General features: G+C 38.7%; 1 protein-coding gene and 1 long non-coding RNA gene across 2 annotated transcripts in view; one reads left to right on the plus strand and one right to left on the minus strand.

Annotated features, from left to right (window-relative positions):
* The window catches only part of CNTNAP2 (contactin associated protein 2), a 770,772-nt gene that overhangs the window by 670,701 nt on the left and 76,772 nt on the right, over positions 1-23,299 (plus strand). Inside the window, exons 17-19 of the mRNA XM_040057848.2 lie at positions 6,686-6,904; positions 9,402-9,638; positions 21,745-21,990. Of these exons, the coding sequence (XP_039913782.1) occupies positions 6,686-6,904; positions 9,402-9,638; positions 21,745-21,990 (702 nt within the window). The remainder of the gene's footprint in view (positions 1-6,685; positions 6,905-9,401; positions 9,639-21,744; positions 21,991-23,299) is intronic.
* On the minus strand, positions 8,182-17,226 carry LOC120749890 (uncharacterized). Its single transcript, XR_005699841.2, has 3 exons — positions 17,148-17,226; positions 9,382-9,472; positions 8,182-8,646 (listed from the first exon to the last, which is right to left on the minus strand). It is a non-coding gene; the product is annotated as an uncharacterized LOC120749890 (long non-coding RNA).

Raw genomic sequence — 23,299 nt, forward strand, 5'->3', positions numbered from 1 at the left:
GAAGACTGAGGCAAAAGAGGTGTTGAGTACCTCAGCCTTCTCCTGATCCATTGTAACCAGTGTTCCCCCACTGTTTATTGGGGGTGGGTGCGCCTTCTTTGACCTTCCTTTTCTGGTTCTGTGTCCCTGAGGGCTTTCTCCCCAGGAATCCTATTAAATATCTCCTTGTAGAGCTGGAGGTTTGCTTTCCTAAATTTTGCCTAACTTTACTCCTTACTTGATCCATATACCTCAGGACTGCAAACTCCACCTGTGCATGATCCCTGCAGCCCAGGCTGTCTCCAATCTTGATGTCCCCAATTCTTTCACTTACACTGGTGACCCTCAGATCCAGATGGATTGTTCATTCCTTAGAGAATATCAGCTTGTTCTAAACATTCAGAGAGACACTGAGCCCCACTTGTATTGTATCTTGTGGATGGATTTACACAAGAAGTGGGCCTTACATAACATTAAATCAAAGAAATAGCTTTACTCACCCATTTTTCCTTCTCAGCACTTACACAATGCGTAAGATTCAAAAGAATGTAAAGTTTCATTATTTTTCTTTATTTTACTAGTAACTCACAGGCAAATATAGTGCATGTCTAGTCTGTACCATGAGCCCCTATGTTAGAGAGATATCTGAGCTGTTTCTGAGAAAGGTATAGCATGTCCACATAAATCAGCACTCAGCTATGCTGGGATTGATCCTTGGTGCAGTATAGTCTCTCATTAGAACTAATTACTGTTGGCACAGCATCATGCTGATGCAGCTGTTCCACTTCCAGAGCTGGTTCATTTGGCACTTAGCTCAGGGATCACTGAAGTCTTGGGCAGGGATGTGCACTGTCATTTGGTCAAATGAATGAAGGTTCTGCTCATTAGTTCAAATGGACTTTTCATTTGGGAATTAGATAAATTATGAAGCCATCCAGATGCTTAGTCCCATTATTGTAAATACAGTCATGATTTTTGACAACTACCTGATTATAAAGAGACAGCCAAGCTACACAGTAATTCCAGTATTGCAGTCAAACAACTTGGATCAACAATTTTTCTCTTATGTTGCTTCAGTATCTTTCATTTTAAGTTGTGTCCTTTGAGAAGTGGCCTCCTTAGAGCGGGTCCTGTGTTCCAATATGGCACTTCAGGGCAGCCCTTTCTACCTATTTCTGACAGCCAGGAACGACCTATGTTGTTTTCATGTCAGCGTTGGGAGGGCTTCTCTCAGCCCTGTGCAAATGAGGGCACCAGGGAAGGTAATTTAGAGATGATTTTGTGAAACTATTTTTAAACTCAAATATCTAAGTGAGAAAGGTGGATAAGATTACTTTCAAATCCTAGAATGCCTTCTTTTCTATCCAGAGTCTATTAAAGGCAGTGGGAAAGATTCTAATAACTGCGTATATCAGACCTGATCTTGACCATTTGATGATCTTGACCATTTGATGATCTTGACCATTTGATAGATTTTGTATAAAGATACATAGACCACTGACTCTAGAAATATCCATTATATCTGTCTTTCTATCAAGTTTTCTTTCATTTTCAATCATTTCACTGGATTCTGTCTACAGGTTCAGACACTGAGCCCTTTGTCAGAGGTATATCTACAAATAAACTGTCCAAGAAGTTTGGCAGATGTTGCCCTTACAGAGACACAATATTTTCAAGCTGTTGTTTTCTCAGAACAAATATCTGTCTGGCAGTTTACAGTTTATAGCTTATTGTTGTAAACTATTTTACAGCCAGGTGAGTGAACTCTGATTCTAGGTGTAACACAGCATTTATGTTCTAAGAATGGTATTTCAAAAGGATTCTAAGGAAGTTAGATCCTCTTCCCTTTGATGTAAGTAAACTAAAGCATCAGTCAGTCCCATTTGAAGGACATAAAAATACATCAGGGGAGGTAAAAGAAACAAAGTACAAGGGAGGACATGAAACTATGTGTTTCAAAAAAAGGGTAATGAGGAAGAAGGAAAGAAATAGAGAGATGGGCATATATTAGAGAGATGGTAGAGAGGAGGGTTGTTATCCCTCTTCCTTTTTGTCCCCAATTCATGTGTCTTGAGAGCATCCACTACTGCTTATTATCTTGTGAGTACCCACCCATCCATTATCATCTCTTTCTTTGCTGGCAGCCTCATTATAACTAGGGATCCTAGCCTGAAATTCATCCACAAAGATCAAACTAGAAAGCAGGGGAGGGAAAAAGATACTTGAAACACCAAGAGTTCAAGGAAAATGGGAGATCTAGCTGGTCACAGATCTTGAATGCTAGAAATGTCTAGCAGCTCATTTAACCTCGCCTTCTGCAAAGCAAAGGACATAGAAGCGTGTGCTGCTTCCCCTGCAGCTGACCCTCAGAACTTGTGTTTAACTAAAGCACATCTACCAGAAAGCCTTGAAAGGAAAGACCCAAGAAACACAGAATCCTACAGACAATGCAGTCATGGAATCATAGCATGCCAGGTTAGAAGGGGCCTCAAAGATCATGTGGTCTAACCTTTCTTTAAAAAAGCACGAGCTAGACAAAATGTCCTAGCACCCTGTCCTGCTGAATCTTAAAAGTGTCCAGTGTAGAGGAACCACTTCCTTGGAGACATTATCCCAGTAGCTGATTGTTCTCATTGTGAAAAATTTCCCTCCTGTGTTGTCCCCAGGAGTAAATTGTACCAGTTACCCTTCATCTTTGCCATGTGATTTCCTATAAAATGGATATCTCCATCTTCTTTGTAGCCACCTTTTAAATGCCAGAGCAATGGTGATGAGGTCTCCCCCAAACCTTCTTTCTCAAAGCTAAACAAACATTTTTCTCAGGCTTTTCTTCAACAGGCTTCCAAGTACTTGATCATCTTTGTGGACCTTCTTATATTTGTCTTTGTTGAACTTCACAGGTTCTTCCAGACCTATCCAGGTCTTCCTGCACAGTGGTTCAGTTGTAACCCTTGATTTTTATGGGCAAATACTTCATAGATTTAAGATGATGAAATGGTGAGTCCTGAATAGAGCTAAAAACAACACAGAGCAAAGAGCGAGAAGGGCATTTTGTTTGCCAAAGTTGCTCTTCTGTGTTCTGAACAGATGGCTGACAGCACCCTGAGACCTTAGAAAATTGAATCGATGAAAGAAACGTGTTCAGATTTAATGATATATAATTGCACAAGGCACAGAAAGGGTAAAACTAAGCCACAAACCTCAGTATACTAAGTAAATTTATGTAGCAGGAGTACATAAAAAGTTCACCTTTTTTCAGTTTTATAAAATATTTATCACAAAACCTTGTACTGACTGAATAAATTAAAACTCACATTAACTATTTTTTTCCTTAATAATTAGGCCATTTTAGACGTTCGTTCAAAATCTGATAATTATTCTCATTTCTTAGAAAAACAGGCTTGAGTTTTACAGTATTTGGTAGACTAGAAAATAAAATTATTATTAGGAAAACTCACTTCATTACCTAAAAAGTGACCAGTACAAACCTCTGGTCTTTTTTTTTTTTTTTTTTTTTCAGCTCATTTCCTACATATTTTTGAAAAAAATCCTGCGCTATGTCAGTCATTGTGAATAAATACTCACGTATGCACGTGTATGTTAGGTATTTTTTCAATCACCCTATGCAAATTTTTGACAAAATAATACCACTGTCACATCAATCAAAGGTGTATTTTAGTCAATGAGATTATCATGCAAGGATTGTATGGGTAGACAGAAACTGAAATATAACATACTTAGGGGGAAAAGCTAAATAATTGCCAGTCTTCTATATCAGAAGTTACACAGAACTTCTGAACAAATTGGATGTTGTACTGGCTCTGGCTGAGGTGGAGTTAGTATTCTCCTCAGCAGCCCCATATGTGGTGTGTTTTGGATTTGTGCCTAGAATAGCATTAATACCACACCAGTGTTTTGCCTATTGCAGAGCGGTGCCTGCACAGTGCCAAAGCTTTTTCTCTATCCCAGTCAGGAGACTGAGGGAAGCAAAGGCATTGGAAAGGGACACAGCCAGGACAGTTGATCACTGACCAAAAGAACAACACCTTGCTCAGCAGTAAAGCTGGCATAGAGGAAAAAGAAGGAGTGAGGGCAGCACGGTGTGCTGAGACCTGACCTTGAATTCTTCATTCCTCCCAGCCTTGAGATTCAGGGTCTCAAGAGATGTGGGAAGAGCAATTGCCAGTAAAAACAGAGAAAAAAAGGATGTTGAGTACCTCAGCCTTCTGCCTGTCAGTTGTCACCAGGTCACCTGTCTCATTTTGGGGGTGCGAAATTTCTTTCGTCTTCATTTTCTGTCTAATGTGCCTGTGGTCAGATATTCATCTAAGACCTGTCATCTTACCTAGAGGTGCCCCTGGTTGGAAAGTACTTATTCCATGGACTGAAAATGGAACTCAGAATGAATAGTCAGAACCAGTAAAATAACTTACGTGTGAGGCAACCTGTTTGCACCCTCTGCCCAACTGTGAAGCTCTTTTCATTGACATATTTCATGGTTTTTTTCAGTCCATCAGTCTAACAAATATGTTCCCTTGCCTTTGGTATGACAATCTTGTTTTTAGGTCGGTTGAGAAAAGATCAGGAAGTCCATAGATGCACTATTATCTTCTCTAACTTTCTGCATTTCAGCAGGTACATGCACTGAAAATGGCCTACGATGAGAAGATTTTGCTAGAAAGCTATTAATTCCCTAACTATGAGATTAAATACAAAAATATAATGTAATTTTATACAATTGGTACTTGTTTCAAAGGGACCAATTTTCTCCAAAAACTACAAATTTAATTAAACATCTTTTAGGCTGTGATACAAATTTTAGTTTACAGCCATGAATAAAGTTAGACTATGCAGGCACAGAGCTTCTACTTGAAATATCTTTGTTTGCCCATTTTCTTCACTTTCCCTTTTAAAAGAATAACTTTCCTTTAAAAACTTAGGGATACTTCTACCCAGAAGACCAAAAGAAGCAAACAAAGCATTCATGTGGAGTTTTTCAAAAATTCTGAATGGATAATACTCAAGGTACACAGTAGAAATATTGACAATGTTATCAGCTGCCTCAGAATAAGAGAAAAAGTCTGCTAAGAGGTCCTTATTTTACAGTCTTCTTGACAGACAGCTTTTGGGAAGCTATTCAAGCCTGACAGTGAAGAGATCTGAGGCAGTTCTTCAAAGCAAAATTAAAGGAGAATTATACAAATGCTTGAAAATAGACTTGAACACAACATACAGTTTAAGTACTGGAGAGGTCTTACTCTAATTCCTACTTTGTCTGGGTTTATTGGCAGAGCCGCTGAAGTTACAAAACATAATAACATTAAAACTTAACATCTTTATTTCTGTAACAGCAAGATTTGGCTTACACAGATTTTGTGCCTTGTAAAGTGCAAAAGACCAAACAGACTAAATCCATGGCTTATAAAAAGCAGTTCACTCAACAAATTAAATTATTTTATTCAACAGAGAACAGAAAGAACAACAGCTTTTCAATTTGTTTCTTTTTAAAAAATAAATTTTAAAAAATCAATTATGTAATAAGTTTGGGTTGAAAGCACATTTTCTCTAAAATATTCATTCCTATCTGCTCAGTTTTCTTAAAAATGCTATTAAGTCAATCTGACAAAACCTTGTGAAAATCTGTTAAGCCACGTACAAAAATATTTCCCACTATTTATCGGCATTGTTAGTGATAATGAACATGGGAGTGGTGCTTTTTCCTCAATTTAATAGCCTTGCTGAATAAGAGATTTATAATAATGCATTATCAATTCAACCTAACCAGAAACCACGGCTGTAATGGAACACATAGACCCTAACTGGGCACCCAAGATCTTTGAAGGGAATTAAAAGGGAGCTCTGGCTTTTTTTTGTTTTCTGTGTAGAAAAACCAAATTAAATTGAACTCTTCTCTTTACTTCTGTCTGGTATCTTCATTTGTGAATGCTGCAATTGACCATCCGTTCTCTTTTAACCCTTTCATCTGATGTTTTGCCACCAGAATAGAATTTGCAGCCCATAGATATACAAACTAAATCTCAATAGTATAAAGTCATAATTATACCACTTTATTAAAATAATTTATATATTATTAATCACACTCAACATTCAGTAATAGTTATCAAGTACACTTTTGCCAAGGATGATCTGAAGGAATGTCTAGTAGGGCTTAATGGACATTTGTAACATTTTTAGGCATGGTTTTAATCATACATTATAAACATAATTATAAACATTTTAATCATACATTATAAACAGAGAACTGTAGAGCTTACTTAAGATCCATTTCTTTTTCAGCCATACAATATTTAACCACAGCATTATTAGTTCATTGCAAGAATTAATTGTCCCTCAAAATAAAAAAAAAAAATTTAGACTTCTCCACCATTTTTTAATCAAAATGTTTATTCCTTAAAAAAAGAACCACATAAACTGGAAAGCTGCAGTTTAGATAATTTAATTAAGTTAGTTAATTAATTAAGTTTAGATTAATGCAATTGGTTGAGGGTCTGCTGACACTTTCTTCTAAAAGTCGAACTCCTACTCAAGTTAGAAGGAACTGAACATGGTTATAAATTCAGAAAGGTGACTTAGCAGTGCACATTTCTATTTGATATGACTCCTTGCCCTTTGGGAAGTGTAAGTGAATGTATTTACAACGTAAGACTGCTAACAAATTGTGGACATCCTTTGCTAACTATTCCAGCTGCTACCGAGGTCTCCTTTTCATTCGATGTCGGAAACGGGCCGGTGGAAATCGTGGTGAGATCTCCCAACCCGCTCAACGATGACCAGTGGCACCGCGTCAATGCCGAGAGGAATGTCAAGCAGGCCAGCCTGCAGGTGGACCAGTTACCCCTGGAGGTCAGGAAAGCTCCAACAGAAGGACACACGCGGCTGGAACTGTACAGCCAGCTCTATGTTGGTAAGATGCAGAGGGGGCAGCCGGGCTTTGCTCTCACAATGCTGAACATTCTTTGCCTTGTTTCTGGCCAGCAGCAGTTAGTGAATGGGGGGAAGCTGTGCATCTAGAGCATTTGTGTGACAGCAGTGAGGGGGGGGAAATGCAAAAGAGAAAAAAAAAAAAAAAAAAAAAAGAAAAAAGAAAAAACAAATGTGCCCACAATTACAGAAATACAAAGATCAACTAAGAGAAAAATATTATGTATTAGAAACTTGTCCTTTTTTGTCTCTCTCCACCTGCATCTCCTGGCTGAAAGCACCTCCAGCAGACTGCCGTGCCAAACTCTTTTTTTGCTGAGATTGTCTTCCCAGACACACAAACACTTTTTCACCACAGAAATGAAAACTTCTGCAGGGTTCTTGCCAGGACCACATGTGCCTGCAATACCCATCCTAGCCTCGGCAGCACTTCCAGCCTCTTTAGATTTGATCACTGGCCATACTTCTGCATTCACAGCTCTCACTGCAGTGTCCCATGGGCTATTTACTCATTCGATGTAGGAAGGCACCACACAGTGTTACACAAATGCATTCCCTGGAACCAAGTTAGTTCAGCTGCTTTCTGGAGCCACTGGTTTCCACTACATTTGGGGCAGCCATTCCAGCAGCATTTGTATTTCTCCAACTGTTAGCCGCAGGGCCACAAAGTGCTGACATGCCAAGTGTCATTAGCTGGAATCAGAACTGCATGAAATGTCGAGCAAAGAAGCACATTCATACCTCTCTAGATATCTGTTACAAGAGAAGAAGGAAGTGAAAAGAGAAAAAATATATATCTTTTTTTCTCCATGTTAGCATTCAGCAACTCAAATGAATTAAAATTATGTTTAAAGCCTTCATTGCCTTAGTAATCATCCCAGTCAAACTGTGTATAATGTGACACCAGATGTGCAGGTGTTATTTACAAGCTCAGGTTGCCCTTTGTTGCTGTGATCCTAATAAATGGCAGTTTCAAAATAAGCTGAAAGATGAAGTTTGTTTAAAAGAGTAACACTTAACCTTTAAAAAAACGCAAGCATTTTGCTGTTAAACAGGAAAAGCTGGAATTTTTTTCCTAGTCAGAATTCTTTGAGAATGGTTGATAATGGTGATTTTATTTGTTAGTTTTGAATTTACTGTAACACCAGCAATATTTTGAAATAATATATTACCTTTATTGCCAAAAAAATGAATGTCATAATCTCCACCAGATTTTTTTTTTCTTTCTGAGTTACATCTATTTCATATAACTTGGTGATTGGACCACATGTGTCAGAGAACAGCTTTAAACTATGGAGTGCCCAAAATGAATGCCTAGATATTGGGGCCCTGGAGAGTAATGCTGAACAAGAATTGTTTCCGTGCCTCCTTTTCCATTTTCTGTAGAATAAATATCTATTCTTTGGGTGAGCGAGAGGGACTGAGGGGTGATGACTTTGTGTCCTAGGGGAGTCACTAAGAGGTGAAAGAAGGTTTTTCATCACTGCAGTGTATATGAGTTTACATAGAATGGAATCACACCGGAACACCCTCTGCCATGAGCACTCAGCAGAGGCCAAGCCTTGACTGCTCCTACTCCAAATCATCCAGTTACCAGTACTTGGTTTGAAGCAGCCCACTCTAGTTTGTAGTTAGTCCTCTTCCCCACTTGGGTAAATATCATCCTCTGTGCCCTGTGGTGATGAACATTCAGATCTCCTCAGGGACTCTCTGGCAGCTGCAGCACTGCAGTAATCAAAGAGAGGAGGGATGAGTAGAAAAGATGGCAGCACTCGCATTTTTTAGTTTGTTTTTTTGATTGTTGTTTCTAATCCAGCCTCAGACAAGACTTTCCTAGCTGAAATCACATTTTTTCAGTGAGTGTTTACTAGGAGTGAAAAAGCACAGTTCTTATTAACTGCTATAAAAAAAAATTTCAACCCAGATTGTCAAATGTACTTTTTCAGTATTCCATCCTTCAGTTTTTGCTCTGATAAGTAAATAGTATACACAATGTTTCTTGGAAATTAATGTGAATATTTCCTATTGTAACTGAGAATGGGGATTTGAATCCTTTTTTTCTTCGCCCATGGTGGCTTTGAAAAATGTAACACTGCATAGCATATTATGGCATTATTATTAGCACCCACCATTATTAATCTTTAGTAGAGAAAGGCTACACCTTAGCAGCTGAGCCAAGCCCGTTTCTTCCACTGTTATCTCTAAAAGCATGGATGTTGAAATGAAAGGAAATCTTGCAGTGTAGGGCTAGAATCTCAAATGTCTAATCAGTATAAAGCAAGCACTGATGAAAAACTGCTATTTATGCTTGCGAGTGGTATGATATCGAAGGGCTAGGTTTCACTGATTTATTGTGATTAGGACAAGGCAATTCCTTGCCCTTATAAAGAAGTTACCACAGGCTTAGCAGGACATTTCACGTGAAGCAACAGCAATAAAATCCATTCAGTGCCGACTCACAGTCCAACATTCCCTCTCAGGTGCTGCAGGAGGCCAGCGAGGCTTCCTGGGCTGCATTCGTTCCCTGAGGATGAACGGGGTGACGCTGGACCTGGAAGAGAGAGCCAAGGTCACGCCTGGGGTGAAGCCTGGCTGCTCTGGCCATTGCACGAGCTACGGGATGTACTGTGCCAACGGCGGGAAATGTGTGGAGAAATACAATGGCTACTCCTGTGACTGCTCCAAAACTGCCTACGATGGGCCGTTCTGCATAAAAGGTAAATGCCTCAGTGCAGGAAGCGGAGTAGGGCGGAACTATTGGCCTGAGGGAGAAGAAAAAAACAACACTGCAATGGAATCGATGCTTTAGCTTCATTAAATAAGCAAGTAAATCCAGTTTAGCATTTCTTGCTAGCAAGTCAAATTATGCACCCGTAATTATTATGTGTATATTTAAATGTGATTATTCAAAACCACATATCTTATGAGGACTACATGTTACCCATTTAAATCAAATAACACAACAACAAAATGCATCAGGAATGCCCATAGTAGTAGCAGGTCTGGCAGCGAGCATTCCACAGTCTTGAGCTGTAGAACCATAAATTCCAACTAGCACAACGTCATGGTAACTTCTCTAGAAGAAAAACATGGATGATACAATTCTGCATGGTGCCAGCCTGTTATGAGCCCATGAAGATGCATCAAGCTCTGAGGGTTGACCAGCAACCTCCCAGAAATGGCTTAATAATTAGCGAGACGGCTGATCAGGTGTGTTTTGAAAAAGCAAAAAGTTTTAATTAAAGAGAAAATAACAAACTATACGAAACAAAAAACAAAAGCTGTGCACAGTGCAGAGAAACTCCTCGCACTTGCTAAGACACCCCAAAAAGCCCCAAGAAGCTTCATGCTTTTTTTTAAGTACTAAACAATTTAGGAACGTTTTCTAGGCCTGATAGAAAATAGCTGTATTTCCTCGGAACAGCTAAAGAGACCAACTGGCGTTTTTGTCCTGGCACTGAGCCAATTACAGTTAGAAGAACATAGAAGCTTCTGGTCTATCTCCCTTAAAAGTCCCAGGAGTGTAGCTTAAACTCTTTTCCTAATACAGAAACATTTACTTGGGTGTGGGGGTGCAATGTAACGCATGGATTTAAACAAAAGCTACCTAGTCATTCAGACATGTAGGTATGACATTTGGGTTGAATATCTTATATATTGGGAGGCCAGCATTTGGCTTAAAAATTTTATCCATCCGTAAGCGGATCAAGTCTTTTAGTACCTCAAACTGGGTTAGGGATAGAGCCTGCTAGGATAAGGGAAGGCACAGAGCTCCCACATTCATGTCAGTCCTTTGGAAATGCTTAAAATATGTTCTGGATTTTCAAAAGCAATGATTGTAAGAGAACAATGTACTGTGGATGCACAGGTTTGCATGAGAAAGAAGGGCAAAAAGCAAGGGAAAGAGGGATCCAGCAACAAAAAATTGAGAACAAAAGTACTAATTTATCTTTTCTTGTTTGACTTTCTAATCCACTGCTTTCCCTAATCATTTAAAAAGCTTTCTCAAGGTTTCAGCTAAAAGTGTGAAGACTCTTCTCATCATTATCCCTGATGTTAAAGAAACCTCTACCCTCATAAAGTGCTCCTCTGCTTTTGCATTCCTCTCTGAATCAGGAATCTTTCAGGCTGTCTAGGTCACCAGACACCAGATCTTTCTTAATATGTCAGGGTTTTCTTCCAAGTCAAAATCCAAGAATTATTTTTCAAATATCCATACCCTGCTTTCTTTTAGCCACACTTACAGGAAACATAATGTTTATAACAGAAATAGGCAGTCTTTTTACCTGATGCTGTGTTATGGATTGCATTTCCTCTCCACACACTTTAGCCACTTTCATTTATATCTATGCATGTTCACTTTCATTTCATTCTGTCACAGCAAGGCTTTGTCCGTTACGGATGGTGCTCACATACTGGACCATTCTTTTCATATCACTAAATATTCACATCACCAGGTATGGATGAATCTCTGGCATGATTATTTTATAAATTCTAATAAATATAATGTATTTCTAGCACAGCAGAAGGGAAGCAGCTGCTTCTCTAGGTAATGGCTTCCACTGTGCTTGCAGGCAGGAATTTCAACAGCTTTCACCATGCTGTGTCGCTTCGAAAGCAAATTATAAAACATGTCCATTCAGTTCAGGACTGTATATAGAGCAACTCCTGAGAATGTGAATACAGTAATTTCAGTTAATTTAGCAAATGGTTTGTCATGAATAATGATAATGCATATTTAGTATTTCTGTTCACTAATGCAGTTATATGGTAGAGAAAACCCATTCAGGCTGGAATTGAGTCAATCTCTTACAAACCACATGTGTTGACTTTAAAAAAAAAAAATAAAAAAAATAAAAAAATAAAAGATAATTCTGCCATGCCACGGTGACTGAATTCACCTCATAGTACTTTCTGTATTGCCAGAACTCATCACATTGACTTTTATTTGTGAGGGTTTTCTCCCTCTTATGGATAGGTAAGCCCCAACTTCCCACCAAAACTAGCTCTAAGCTGAAGTGTTTAATTGCTACTGGATGTGGAGCTAGCAGACTGAAAACATACCATTAGAGGAATAACTGAGCACCTAGCACAGGCAAACCCTGGTTTTGGCTGGCCTGTGAGCACTTCCATAGCAACAGCAGTAATACCATACTATGTTATACTCCTCCTTATCCTCCCAGTGCAGCCACGGGCCCAGAGCTCTGACAGGGATATTTTGGGCATGCAGTGAAACTTCCTGTGAGCTGGTGCTCATGCAAAAGTGCCCTTGTTAGTTCAGGAATGTCTGTACCATTTAAACCTGATATCAGACCTCTGTTTTCAATATCAAATCTACTCCAGGCTAAAAATGGCTCTCTAAATCCTTTAGATCTTATGTACAAGATGCATATTGCTGGTTTCCTATCTGTTAGTGCTGAAGACTGCTGCACTCATCTAGAATATCCCCAAGTGTGATTTAGTGTGGGTGAGTTCATGAGCTTTTGCTACAGAAAGAACAATGGGATGCTGGGGAAAAAGCTAGAGGATAAATTACACAAAATAGACTGGGTTTGGGGCATCTAATGATAGAAATAATTGTAAAATCTCTGTAACAAACAATGCTGATTATGAGAACTTTAGAACAGTTCATTTACAGCCCATTGCATTTACGTTGTCAATTTAACATGCATTAAGCCTTTTAAATCAGGTAAAGCACTGGAACAACTTGTGGGTGTTGTCAAGCTTCCTAGACTAATGAAAGAAGGGAGTCCTACATTTGCTTTCTAATAGCAGCTTCTGGAATCTTGTGCTGTGTCCTCTTGGTCTACAAGACCAGAATGAATGTATTTCCTAGAAACAAAGAGCAAGCATGCATAACAACTGCTAAATAAGTAATGGCAAAACAGCCAAGTATGTTTTAATTAAAAAAAAATTCTAAAAATTTATAAAAATTGGAAATATTTTTGGAAATTTTGTTTCTGTAAAATAAAAATGATGCCTAAATTATATTTTAATTGATTTTGATGAAGATATTGTAATTCTTATATTTCAATCAATTTTTTCATTAACACTTTGACACTTTCCTCTTGTAAAAGCACTGAAACATCTCTGAACATGCTTTCAAATACTGTATTATCTGTTTTCAATGAATTTTGTTCTTTACAATGGCAGAGTTGAATATTGCTCTGTCACTTATGTAACCTGCACCACTGTATGCTGTTTGTTGCTGTAATGCTGGGCAAGTCTAATATGAGGCAAGCAAGAATATTTTCCTTTGTCACCTTCACTAGGAATTCACATTGGCTGCCAGAAAATAACATGGTTAGTGCTTTGCAGGATAGACTACGGCTAGGTTTCATTATTTCACTCCTCTGAGTAAATATTCCAGGCCAAATAGGTCTGTTGATTTGATAATCAGTAGTGCCTGACATCCCATCCAAACCAATATGAGAAATTACCAGAAAAATATGCTACTCAGCTGGAGTGAAAGGTGGCACAATGTAACCCTCACAGTATAGCACAGAGTTCTCTTCCCATTGATTCTCATATGCCACAGGAAACTTTCCTTATCCAAAAGCTTTATTTTGATATGGAAATCACTTGCCTGCAGATAACTTTTTGGGTATGGTTACATACTGGAAGTGCTAGCTGAAGAGATGGGAAAATCAAAGGAAAAAAACATTGCTATAAGTACATCACCATACAATGGTTCATGAGTAATAAATACGCCTCACAATACAAGCAGGCCTCTCGTGTTGTGGATTCTTTTGCTGATGAAATCTGTCCTTAGAGCCACTGAGTGATGACTGACAAGAAATTGCATTGTCTCCAGCCTTATTAGCAGCACATCACAATGAGAATGATGTTGTAGTGGCCTGGAAATTACACTATTTTTTCACAAGGACAAAAAGAAGTATGAAAATGCAGTCTGACATCTATTTTTGTTTTGTATTTGAGGCATATGCAATTGGTTTTACTTCTTTCATTGTTCAGAGAGATTGCTCTAAGGAATAGCTGAAGTGTTTGTGCTGTCCTGCAGATTGCTTTCTGACCTTTCCCTGTCCTTTGCTTAAGCATAAATTCTCTTTTTCTTTTTTCTCCCACAGCTGTCCTATCATCATAAAAGCATTTCTGAGAAAACAATTAATTTTTGCTCCTCTGAAAAACAAACAAACAAACAAACCCCAAAGGTCAAATGCAGGGCACGTGGCAGCATTCTGATGTGGGACATACCCCAGGGATAAAACATTCCTCCTTTGGTATTGAAATGCGGTGCAACAACAGTAGAAGAAGAAATTGCACCCACCAGGAGCAAGGCCAAAAAAATTTTAAAAAATAAAATAAAATAAAATAAAATAAAATAAAATAAAATAAAATAAAATAAAATAAAATAAAATAAAATAAAATAAAATAAAATATTAAATGGCTGGTGCTATGACTCATGTGCCTTCAGGTATACTGGAAGGGTAAATTCAGAGCTTTCCAGTTTCTCTGCAGCTGCTCAATTTGCATCAACAAACAGCAAGGAGATGCTATACTGTATTTTCTTTTCTTCTTTGGAGAAAAGCTCAAGTTCACAGTGTGAATTATTGCAATTCTTAAGACAATGCCCAAAATGAGCTCCTTCATGTTTGTTTTTATATTTGTATGAACCCTGAAAGCACTCATAAGTAGTATTGTCACAGTCAGATTTCTTTCTTTTCTTTCTTTTCCTGCTCCCTTCTCTGTCTCAAAGAGAAAAAACAGCTTTTTTTAAGGCTGAGTGGATGCAAGACATATCCAGAGGGCAGCAGCTCTGCACCCTTCCACCAACTCTCAGACTGACACTCGATCACCTCCAAATTCTACCCTGGTTATACTCATTCAATTCCCTTTATTTTGCTGCTTGTACAAACATTGCACTGTTTTGCTGAAAGCAATGGTGAGGTGATTGTTAGAATGTTTTAAGGTAACTAAATTCTTAGTTTTCATGGTTGAGAATAACAGAACCCAGAAAATCAAGGTAACATTCTCTCCCAGACCCCAAAAAATTCTGCTATTTGCAACGTAATTGTGATCTGTTAGCTGAAAGTTACATGAGAAATTTTCTTTAGGTTGTTAATGCTGAGCTCCCACTCTGGTAAGTCTGAATGCTGCAGTCGGGCTTTTTTACCTGTAGATCATACTTCAGGACTCCATTTTAGCCTCTTTTGGGTAAATGTATATATTCTCACAAAAAACAGATATATTTTCCAAACCTATTCCATTCTTCAGACCTGTCAATATTGCCTTGTTAAATGTCCACTATTTTATGCTTTAGTGCTTTGAAACTTTCACTTCAGTGCAACAATTCTTTCATTAGAAAAAAAAACATGTTTTTTCTTTTTAAAGAAAAACAAATCTTCCCAATAGTACTTACATATATCTTAAAGAGACATCAACCTGGTTATAAACTGATTAGCAATCTGATTACATCATTGCTAGCTCACTTATCATCCATAATAAACTACTTATAAAAAGCACAAATTCCTTATTTTATATACAGAAAACAAATCGGAGGAATAAGTTAAAAAGAAAAATACTTAGTCCTGGCTCAGAAAATGTGATTAACTTTCTTGGTCAGACAACTAAAATAGGCCTGATTTAGTGTCATTGCTCACTGAATGCAGATGTTTTGTGAAAGTTAGGTAGAGCAGCCCCAGCAACAGTGCTGGATGCTGCTTGCCTGTGCAAGGGCAGCTGAGAGGTTTGAGGTCTCACACCAGACACCCATGTGCAATATTTATACATCAGACTGCTGCTGAAGTAGTTTTGGCACCTCACAAGATAACGTGGCATTTATGCTTACAATAGCTCTGCAATGTGAGAAGATGTTTTTATTATGGTAATGCAGAAAGCAAACGAGGGCAGGAAGGATCTGCTCAGATTTAAAGTGGATACCTGTAGAACAGGAAAGAACTGTAGCCGGGTCTCACCTATCGAGGTTGTTGTTCTGAACACTGTGAAATCAGCAAATTACAGTCTCTTATATTTCCCAAATGGCTCTTGCAAAGATGCAAGTTTTTCTCTGAGGTTACCTAACGAGCACCTCCATAGACTCCCTGCAAGGAAATCATGAAATCTGGTCTGTTGTACTCTTGACATCATCCATCCAATTTTATTTGATGGCAGCAGGGGAAAAGTTGGTGTTTAGGTTGTTTTTTTTCTTTTTAACCATTATGGATATTTCCACTAGAAATGGAGCTGGCTTGTCATTTAGATTAAAGAGAATCTAAATGACACCTGTTTCTATTCCTTTACTCTCAGTCTGTCGTTCCAGACATCAGATCAAATATCTATAATACTTTCAAATCAGTACAGAATGAACTGCAACTGCAACCTTCCTGACATTTTTAGGCTTTCTGTGGCATGCACACTTCTGTCCAGGTATAGAAATGTAGAACAAAGGCCTGCTTTGCAGGGCTAGTACAAAAGTAGATTCAGAGCTCAGCCTTGTTTAAGCATATCAAGCTGCTTCCTGGCAGAATCTACCTGTTGGCATCGATTATGGAGGCTTGAAAGTGTAATGAATCAGGTGGGTAAACCCCATCTCCTGTGGCATTCATCCTGTTCTACTGAAGGTAGCAGGAATCTTTGCATGGATTTATGATCACACTGCATAGTTTTACTGGTGCACATTATTTTGTCTAATCCCTGACTCTGATAGTTCAAGAAAACCTCTTTTATACTGAGTACTGATACATTCATATAGAAGAAGCAAGTCCTCACTAGGTTTGTGTTCGATTAATGACCACAAGCCACTGCTGTACTTTGGTGGAAAGCTCCAACATGCATCAAAAATTATTAGAGTAAGAACAGCCAGAATATGAGACTTGAGGATGTAGAACAACAGCTTCAAAGCCCCACTCCCTGATTTCACACACTAAATGTGCCTGAAGGTAGAATAAAATGTTGAGTGAGCTAACCAGATAAATGGTAAGCATTATCACCTTCAGAGATTTCAAATTCTCTCCCAGATCAACAGCTGTGAGGTTCTGACTCTTTACCGATGCCCAATGGCCAGAAGGTATCTCAATAAACAAGTCTTAGTCTTTGTGACCACAGTCTGGAAGTAGCAGCAATTTTAGGTGTTCCCTAACAAAATTTTTGCAGTAAGATGAACAAGCAAACTCTGGTTAATCTATATTCAATATTCATAGCTGCAAGTAAAACCAAAAAAGAAGGGAAATTATGCAAAAAGAAGGAGGGGTTATTCAGCAATCTACCTTGTTTGAAGAATCTTTGTATGTGCATCAAGTGTTAGAACATCTCCAGTGACTGTCCTTGCTTAGGATTCTGAAAAAGCTGCTTTTCACACCCAGAACTTCATGCAGGGAAGACATATCATTGAGCACTGGCAAGGGGCATCATAGAGTGATAATTTTAATTTACTGAACCTGAGCATGGCCAAGGAGGATTTAGGGCCTCCAGATGGGACACACTTACAGCTGTAAGAAGTCAGCTTTGTGAAACAAAGAGGAGAGAGTCTTTTCCTTCTCCATTTCTCTTGTCCTTGCCAGGCTCCATAATTGCCAGGATTTTTTCTCTAGCTTCTGTAAGGCAGGTATACCCTGTTATGCCTAGTAAGTAAATAGCCAGTGCTACTTCCTCCTTGGCCTCCAGGTTAAAGGCAAAAGAAATCAGGCCCAGTTTACTTGGAAAAATATGAGACTGCAGTTTGAGTCAGTGAGGGCTGTCCTACTAAAGAAGGGAGATTCCACTTCTTATGACGCCTCTCTTGAAAAGATCTCGTGTTGAAATTGTGGGGTTTGATGTTGTGGTTTGTGGGGTTTTGGTGTATCCACAGATCTGCAGCTTCTTTATTTATTAAGAGTAATATCTGGTACTTGGTTCAAGACAATTCCTATTACCATTTCCATCCCAACTGTCAGCACAGAGCAAACTCAGTTGCTGTAAAGACTGCTGAGCTCTATATCTCTTATATACATGCACCCAGACAGAAAATCTTGCTGAAATTGTGTTCAGCCACACCTATGCCATGCTGACAGTGTTTTTCAGAGGTGAGAAAAAGATTATGGAGGAAGAAGACAAGTTTTCCTTGTGTCTGTATGGCTAACAGAATCATTATAACTACCTAAGAACAGAAGAACCAACACTGACATTTCACTGATGTAAAAAGCAGTAGAGGAGAATCAGATTCCTACTTACATTTTCTTAGGTCTACAGCACCGGCCCAGAAATGTCATGAGACTTTGCAAGTTTTGTAGGAAAAATGGGGATTTTTGCTGCTATCTGGCCTTTTCCTCCAGTCTTTCAACACTCCTGATCCCAGACAGAATGAGAGTGTACAAAAATAAAAGTAGCTGAATGGGGAGAGGGAGACTGTGGAGATGACCTAAGAATCATAACCTTCAAAATAACATTGTCAGTTCTGGGTACATATGCATTTTCTGTAGAAGTTTTGGATCACCTTTCCAAATTGAAGTTGGACAATTTTGTAACATATGTGCAATTCACACTGGGGGCACACACACCTTACTTGATAAAATTGTTTCTAATGATCCATAATTCCTGTTCTGGGTTCCTCTACAAATTCAGTCCAAAGTGTTTATATTTGAAAAGTTTGTCAACAGAGAGTGACTGCGCTGTTTATTGGTGTAAAAATAGGTATTACTTTCTGAGGAAAACAGACCCGTTACTACCACATTCATTTCCCTAAGGCCTCTGCCTTGAAAGGGCAGTTTGCAGAGCAACCTTTACGATGCATTGTGCCTCATGTCCCAAGAGTCACCTTTTCAGATAAGCATTTCCAATATTACAGAAGAAAAGAGTGTTGTGCATGAAAACCTCTCTCACATTTCAGCAGCAGGGTTTGGGCTGCATTTGACCCTCTTTATTCAGGGCGTTCAAATGGTTTTCTTGGATGAAGGACTTCCATACTCCTTCTAGCACAACTTCAGGAAGACGCTACACTAGTGACCTGAAGTGTAAACCTCAAGGTCACCATTTGTGACCTAAAAAGTAGGTAGCTTCTTCACTGGTAAGCCCTCAGCATTTCCAAGTAGTCTTAGACCTGCATTCAAAATAGAGAAAATTATCTTTTAGCTATTTTTAGTAAGTCCTCTGAGTTGCTGAGCTCTTTGCAGTCCTGCTGCAAGGATTTCAGCTTCCTTCAGTAAAGAGCATAATCATGTTCATCAACCTCTTCGATGAGCTGGAACTTGAGAGAATTCAATATATTCCTGTTGAAGGCCCAATACACTCACAAAGCCAAAGTGAACCTTCCTCTTATCCTGCCTTTGAAAAGAGGTGATGTGCATGTGAGGAGAATTTCAAGGTTTATTACAATACCCTGTACGCCTGTAATAATACAGCTACATTGAAAATTATTTTCTCAGCGCAAATCAAGTTAAACATACAGAACATTCTCAGCTCCATCGTGAAACCCTTTTAGAATAAAAAGTCACAGAACAGAGTATTGAGAGTTGGAGGGACCCACAAGGATGATTGAATTCACCTCACTGAACTGCAGAATAATCTGAATACCATTTACTTAAAGCTTTCTTTGTAGTAATGAACATTTAACATAGCAATTTATAACATTTACAGCTCTGGAAAAATGCTTCACACGCTTTCCAGTTCAGCCTCAGAGCAGTGCTGAGGTCAGGACTGAAGGTCCCAGTATTCCCAGAGCGTGAGGCCCTGGGCAAGCACGGCGCCAGGCAATTCCAAAGATTACTCCTAAAATGAAAGGCGTGACAAGAAGTAAACAGGCTGGAGGCAAACATAATTGTGCATCAGTGTGCTGTGTGCGTGTGCGGAGTCTCCAGGGGGGCTACGCTCCCCACCAGCCGTGTCAGCCGCAGGACCCGGCACGGCCAGCAGCTCTGCCAGCGTAATTGATAGGGCATCTGCCCCAGAAGCAGCTTGCGTGAACCAGAAGCAGGGGCTGAAGAATAAATTAGTGGTCACAAGGACATTTTTAGGCCCATCTTGCGAATACTTGGAGCTACTACTTTAGATTTTTGCATGCTAATGCTTGTTTCTTACACCACTGTTCAAGGAAGAGGGCATCACAAGTTGGGGAAGTTTTTTCATGACAGGAACCTTCACTTTTAATCCAGGAGCGCTAAAGTAGAGACTACTGCAAAATATAGTTGTTAAATGAAATTGCCTCTCCTATAACTTTTTCAGTGTGGTTTAACTTTTCCCCTATAAAATTGTAGCTACAAATCCATCAGAATGATTGAATTATTTATAGCACTTTAGGACCACAGCTTGGCTGTGTTTTATACGTCCACTTAGTGACAACAACTGTGATATTCTGAGTTTGGGAGAATTTTTATATGGTAGCAAGAAAATGTAAAGCTTTTCCAGCATTAAATTTAGCAAAATTCTGGAAAGAAAGATCAATATAATTTTATAATTTTACCGATCCTTTTACTCATCCTCTGCTCAGCTACTCTGAATGAATACTGCAGGCTCATTCCCCACTTGCTTTGTGTCTGTGTAAAGATTTGAAAATAGGCATCTCCCTTCATGTGTTTTGAGATAAAGCTTTTACTTGGAATTATGTGAAGACTCAAAATGCTAAAATGGAATAAAAATAAAATTCTTGTTTAGATTGGCTATTTTGCACAAAACTGTGGAAATTTTGTATCATGTAGAAAGGTAGTAGACACTTAAAGACTTTTTTTCTAAACACTGTTTATGGCCTTAAGCATTTCTTATAGCCCTTCTTTGAATACAGTACTCATATGTTATGGTTATAATATTTTTAATCATTGTTTAATATCTTACAAAATGTTCATAAACACACCTTCTTAATCAAGCTCACATATAATTTAAAAATTTCAGTTCACAATTTTGTCCCAGACAGCACAGCTGATCCAATACCACGATGTCTCTAAATGAATGTCTGCCATAGGAAGTCAGTCAAGTGATCCTCGGTGGAGTAGATGATACCAGTGGTGGCCAATTCTCCAGTAATTCCAGTAGGAGGTTATCAAAGTCAGCCATTGCTGCAAGAGCATCAGCCTGGAATCATGATTTTAATGTTGAGGAAGAGGCAGGACTGCATTATTATGCGAAGCACTACTAGAGCTTTTTCAGCTGAAAGTATGAATTCTGTCAAAAGTAGGTTTATTTTCTGTCATGAGTGTTGGAACACCACATCTTGTCTCAGATTGGTTTGAAAACTATAGCACCTCCTGGGATCTACAGTACAGGCATCTCTTGCCTCTTGCTCCCAGCTGAGTCAAACTCCCTAGTTAGTTTCCTCTCCCAGAAGGGGATCCTTGTTATGGAGTTCTCATGAAGGATTGTGCTAGCAGTGGATAAATTACAAGCATTGTGTCCAGACCTTTTAGGGGCTGGAATTGTCATCATTCCTTTGGGAGGTCCTTCCAAATCCACTCAAATTTGCTGATCAGAACTGCTGGTTTTCCTTTTCCTTGACTGTTGTTTGTTTACTGGGCCCTTTAAGCCACTCTTCCTTGTATCTCCTTTGGAGCATTATTTACCACAGAATTTCAATGAGAATAAATTTAAACCGTAATTATTCTTGTCTGTAGTATCAATACGAGATATAGGCATAGGTTTTCTGTGCACCCAAAAGGAGATATTTCTTTTGCATTGTAAATCCAAATACCCACCAATAAAATGGATATTGTTCTTTTCATTCTCGTAGGAAAACGGTGAGGCTCTTTACCTAAATATTGTGTTAAAATAACACAGCAGTATAAATAAGCACAGATTAGTACTGATCAAGTCACAGTAATATGTTTCAACCAAAAGATGTCGGCACATTTAATTTACCTTTTTTTTTTTTTTTTTAATCCTCCTTTTCCCGTTCTGTTCAAGATGTGGGAGCATTTTTTGAAGAAGGAATGTGGCTTCGATACAACTTCCACTCCCCAGGGACGAGTGTGAAGGATTTAGTTAGCCGGACACTTTTGAGTTCTGCAGATCCGGAGATCACAGCGCCTGACCTCAGCTTGAACAAAGAAGAGCTCAGCTTCAGCTTCAGCACCACCAAGTCCCCTTGTGTCTTATTGTACGTCAGCTCCTACACCCCAGACTTCATGGCTGTGCTTGTGAACCCCACTGGTAAGAAACTGTTCTGGGCTCTCTCCATTGAAGGCACAATTGACAATACCAGTCTGACACCCAGGAGAAGCTCTGAGCTAATGAGAAAGTCTCTTCACCCTGCTTCTACTAGATTTGGTACTGATGTAACTGTTCCGTTTAGTTGTGTTTCTTCAGCCAACCCTCCCTCACAAAACAAAACAATGGAAACCAAAAACCTGCTACAACAGTCAGACCTCTGCCATGAACCAGAATTATGGTGGGGACAAGTAGACGTCCACATGAAGGCATCTGAATAGTTGAACTGGCAGTATCCCTGGTAGTCAGTAGAAAGTGTCACATACTGTTCTGAAAATCTGAATACTCACTGAGGTGACTAAAATATGGATCCAGTATAGTATATAATGTCCTAAACATTTTGGTGATGGATGAAGGTTGGATATGGGCCATTTGCTGCTACAGTATTAAAACTCACTATGAACTAAATATACTGTGATTCCAAATAGTGCCTTAGTGCCCCATGAAAATCATAATTAGGATTATTTTACTACTGTTCTCTTTTATGGGATGAGTATTCTATATGTCACTCATTTTTTTCCCTTCATGGGAAAGAAAGGACATGCATGAGAGCCATCCAACATCACAAACCTAAACTGTAGTTATGGAGGTGTAAGTCTGCTCTTTTGGGCTAGAATAATTCCATTTTTCATCAAGAGTGAGGGCTGCATTTCATTTTTCAAACATCCTTCCTTTTAATCAAATATTTAAATGTGTTATGAAGAGCAGACATTTCACTCTTGTTTAGAAAAGAAAAATATGTCTGGCAGTATGTTATGAATATCAATTAGCCACTCCTGACTGTACTATTCTAACACAGCAACCTCAGGTTTTTATTTCACAATATAATACTAAATTTCCGTGGAAGTCCAGACAGTCACCCATCAACAACAATTAAATGTGCAAGCAAGAAAATCTCGTGTGAATTATGTGTCAGTGCTAATTTGTCATAATTTTGCCTTTTTTCAATACACATCAATGGTTTATTCTTTAGAAAATGTTATGCTTTGTATAATTTCAAAGAATTTTACTGCAGCAAGTATAATAATCTCAACAATAAAGTGTTACTTGATGTGCTCAATTTTGTACCAATTGTCCATATTGTTCAAGGCATAACTCCAATTTGTTTGGTTTGCAGTCTGGAGTGTTTACAAATACTGTGGTTTGGAAATGCTGGTCATTGTCACACTTCTGGGTTATAAACTAGAGGCAGTTTCAGCCCAGTGACTTTATAATCTCAAACACCAGCTCTTCCCTTACTGCAGAGACCAGC

Source organism: Hirundo rustica, chromosome 1, assembly GCF_015227805.2.
Source record: "Hirundo rustica isolate bHirRus1 chromosome 1, bHirRus1.pri.v3, whole genome shotgun sequence".
NCBI lineage: Eukaryota > Metazoa > Chordata > Aves > Passeriformes > Hirundinidae > Hirundo > Hirundo rustica.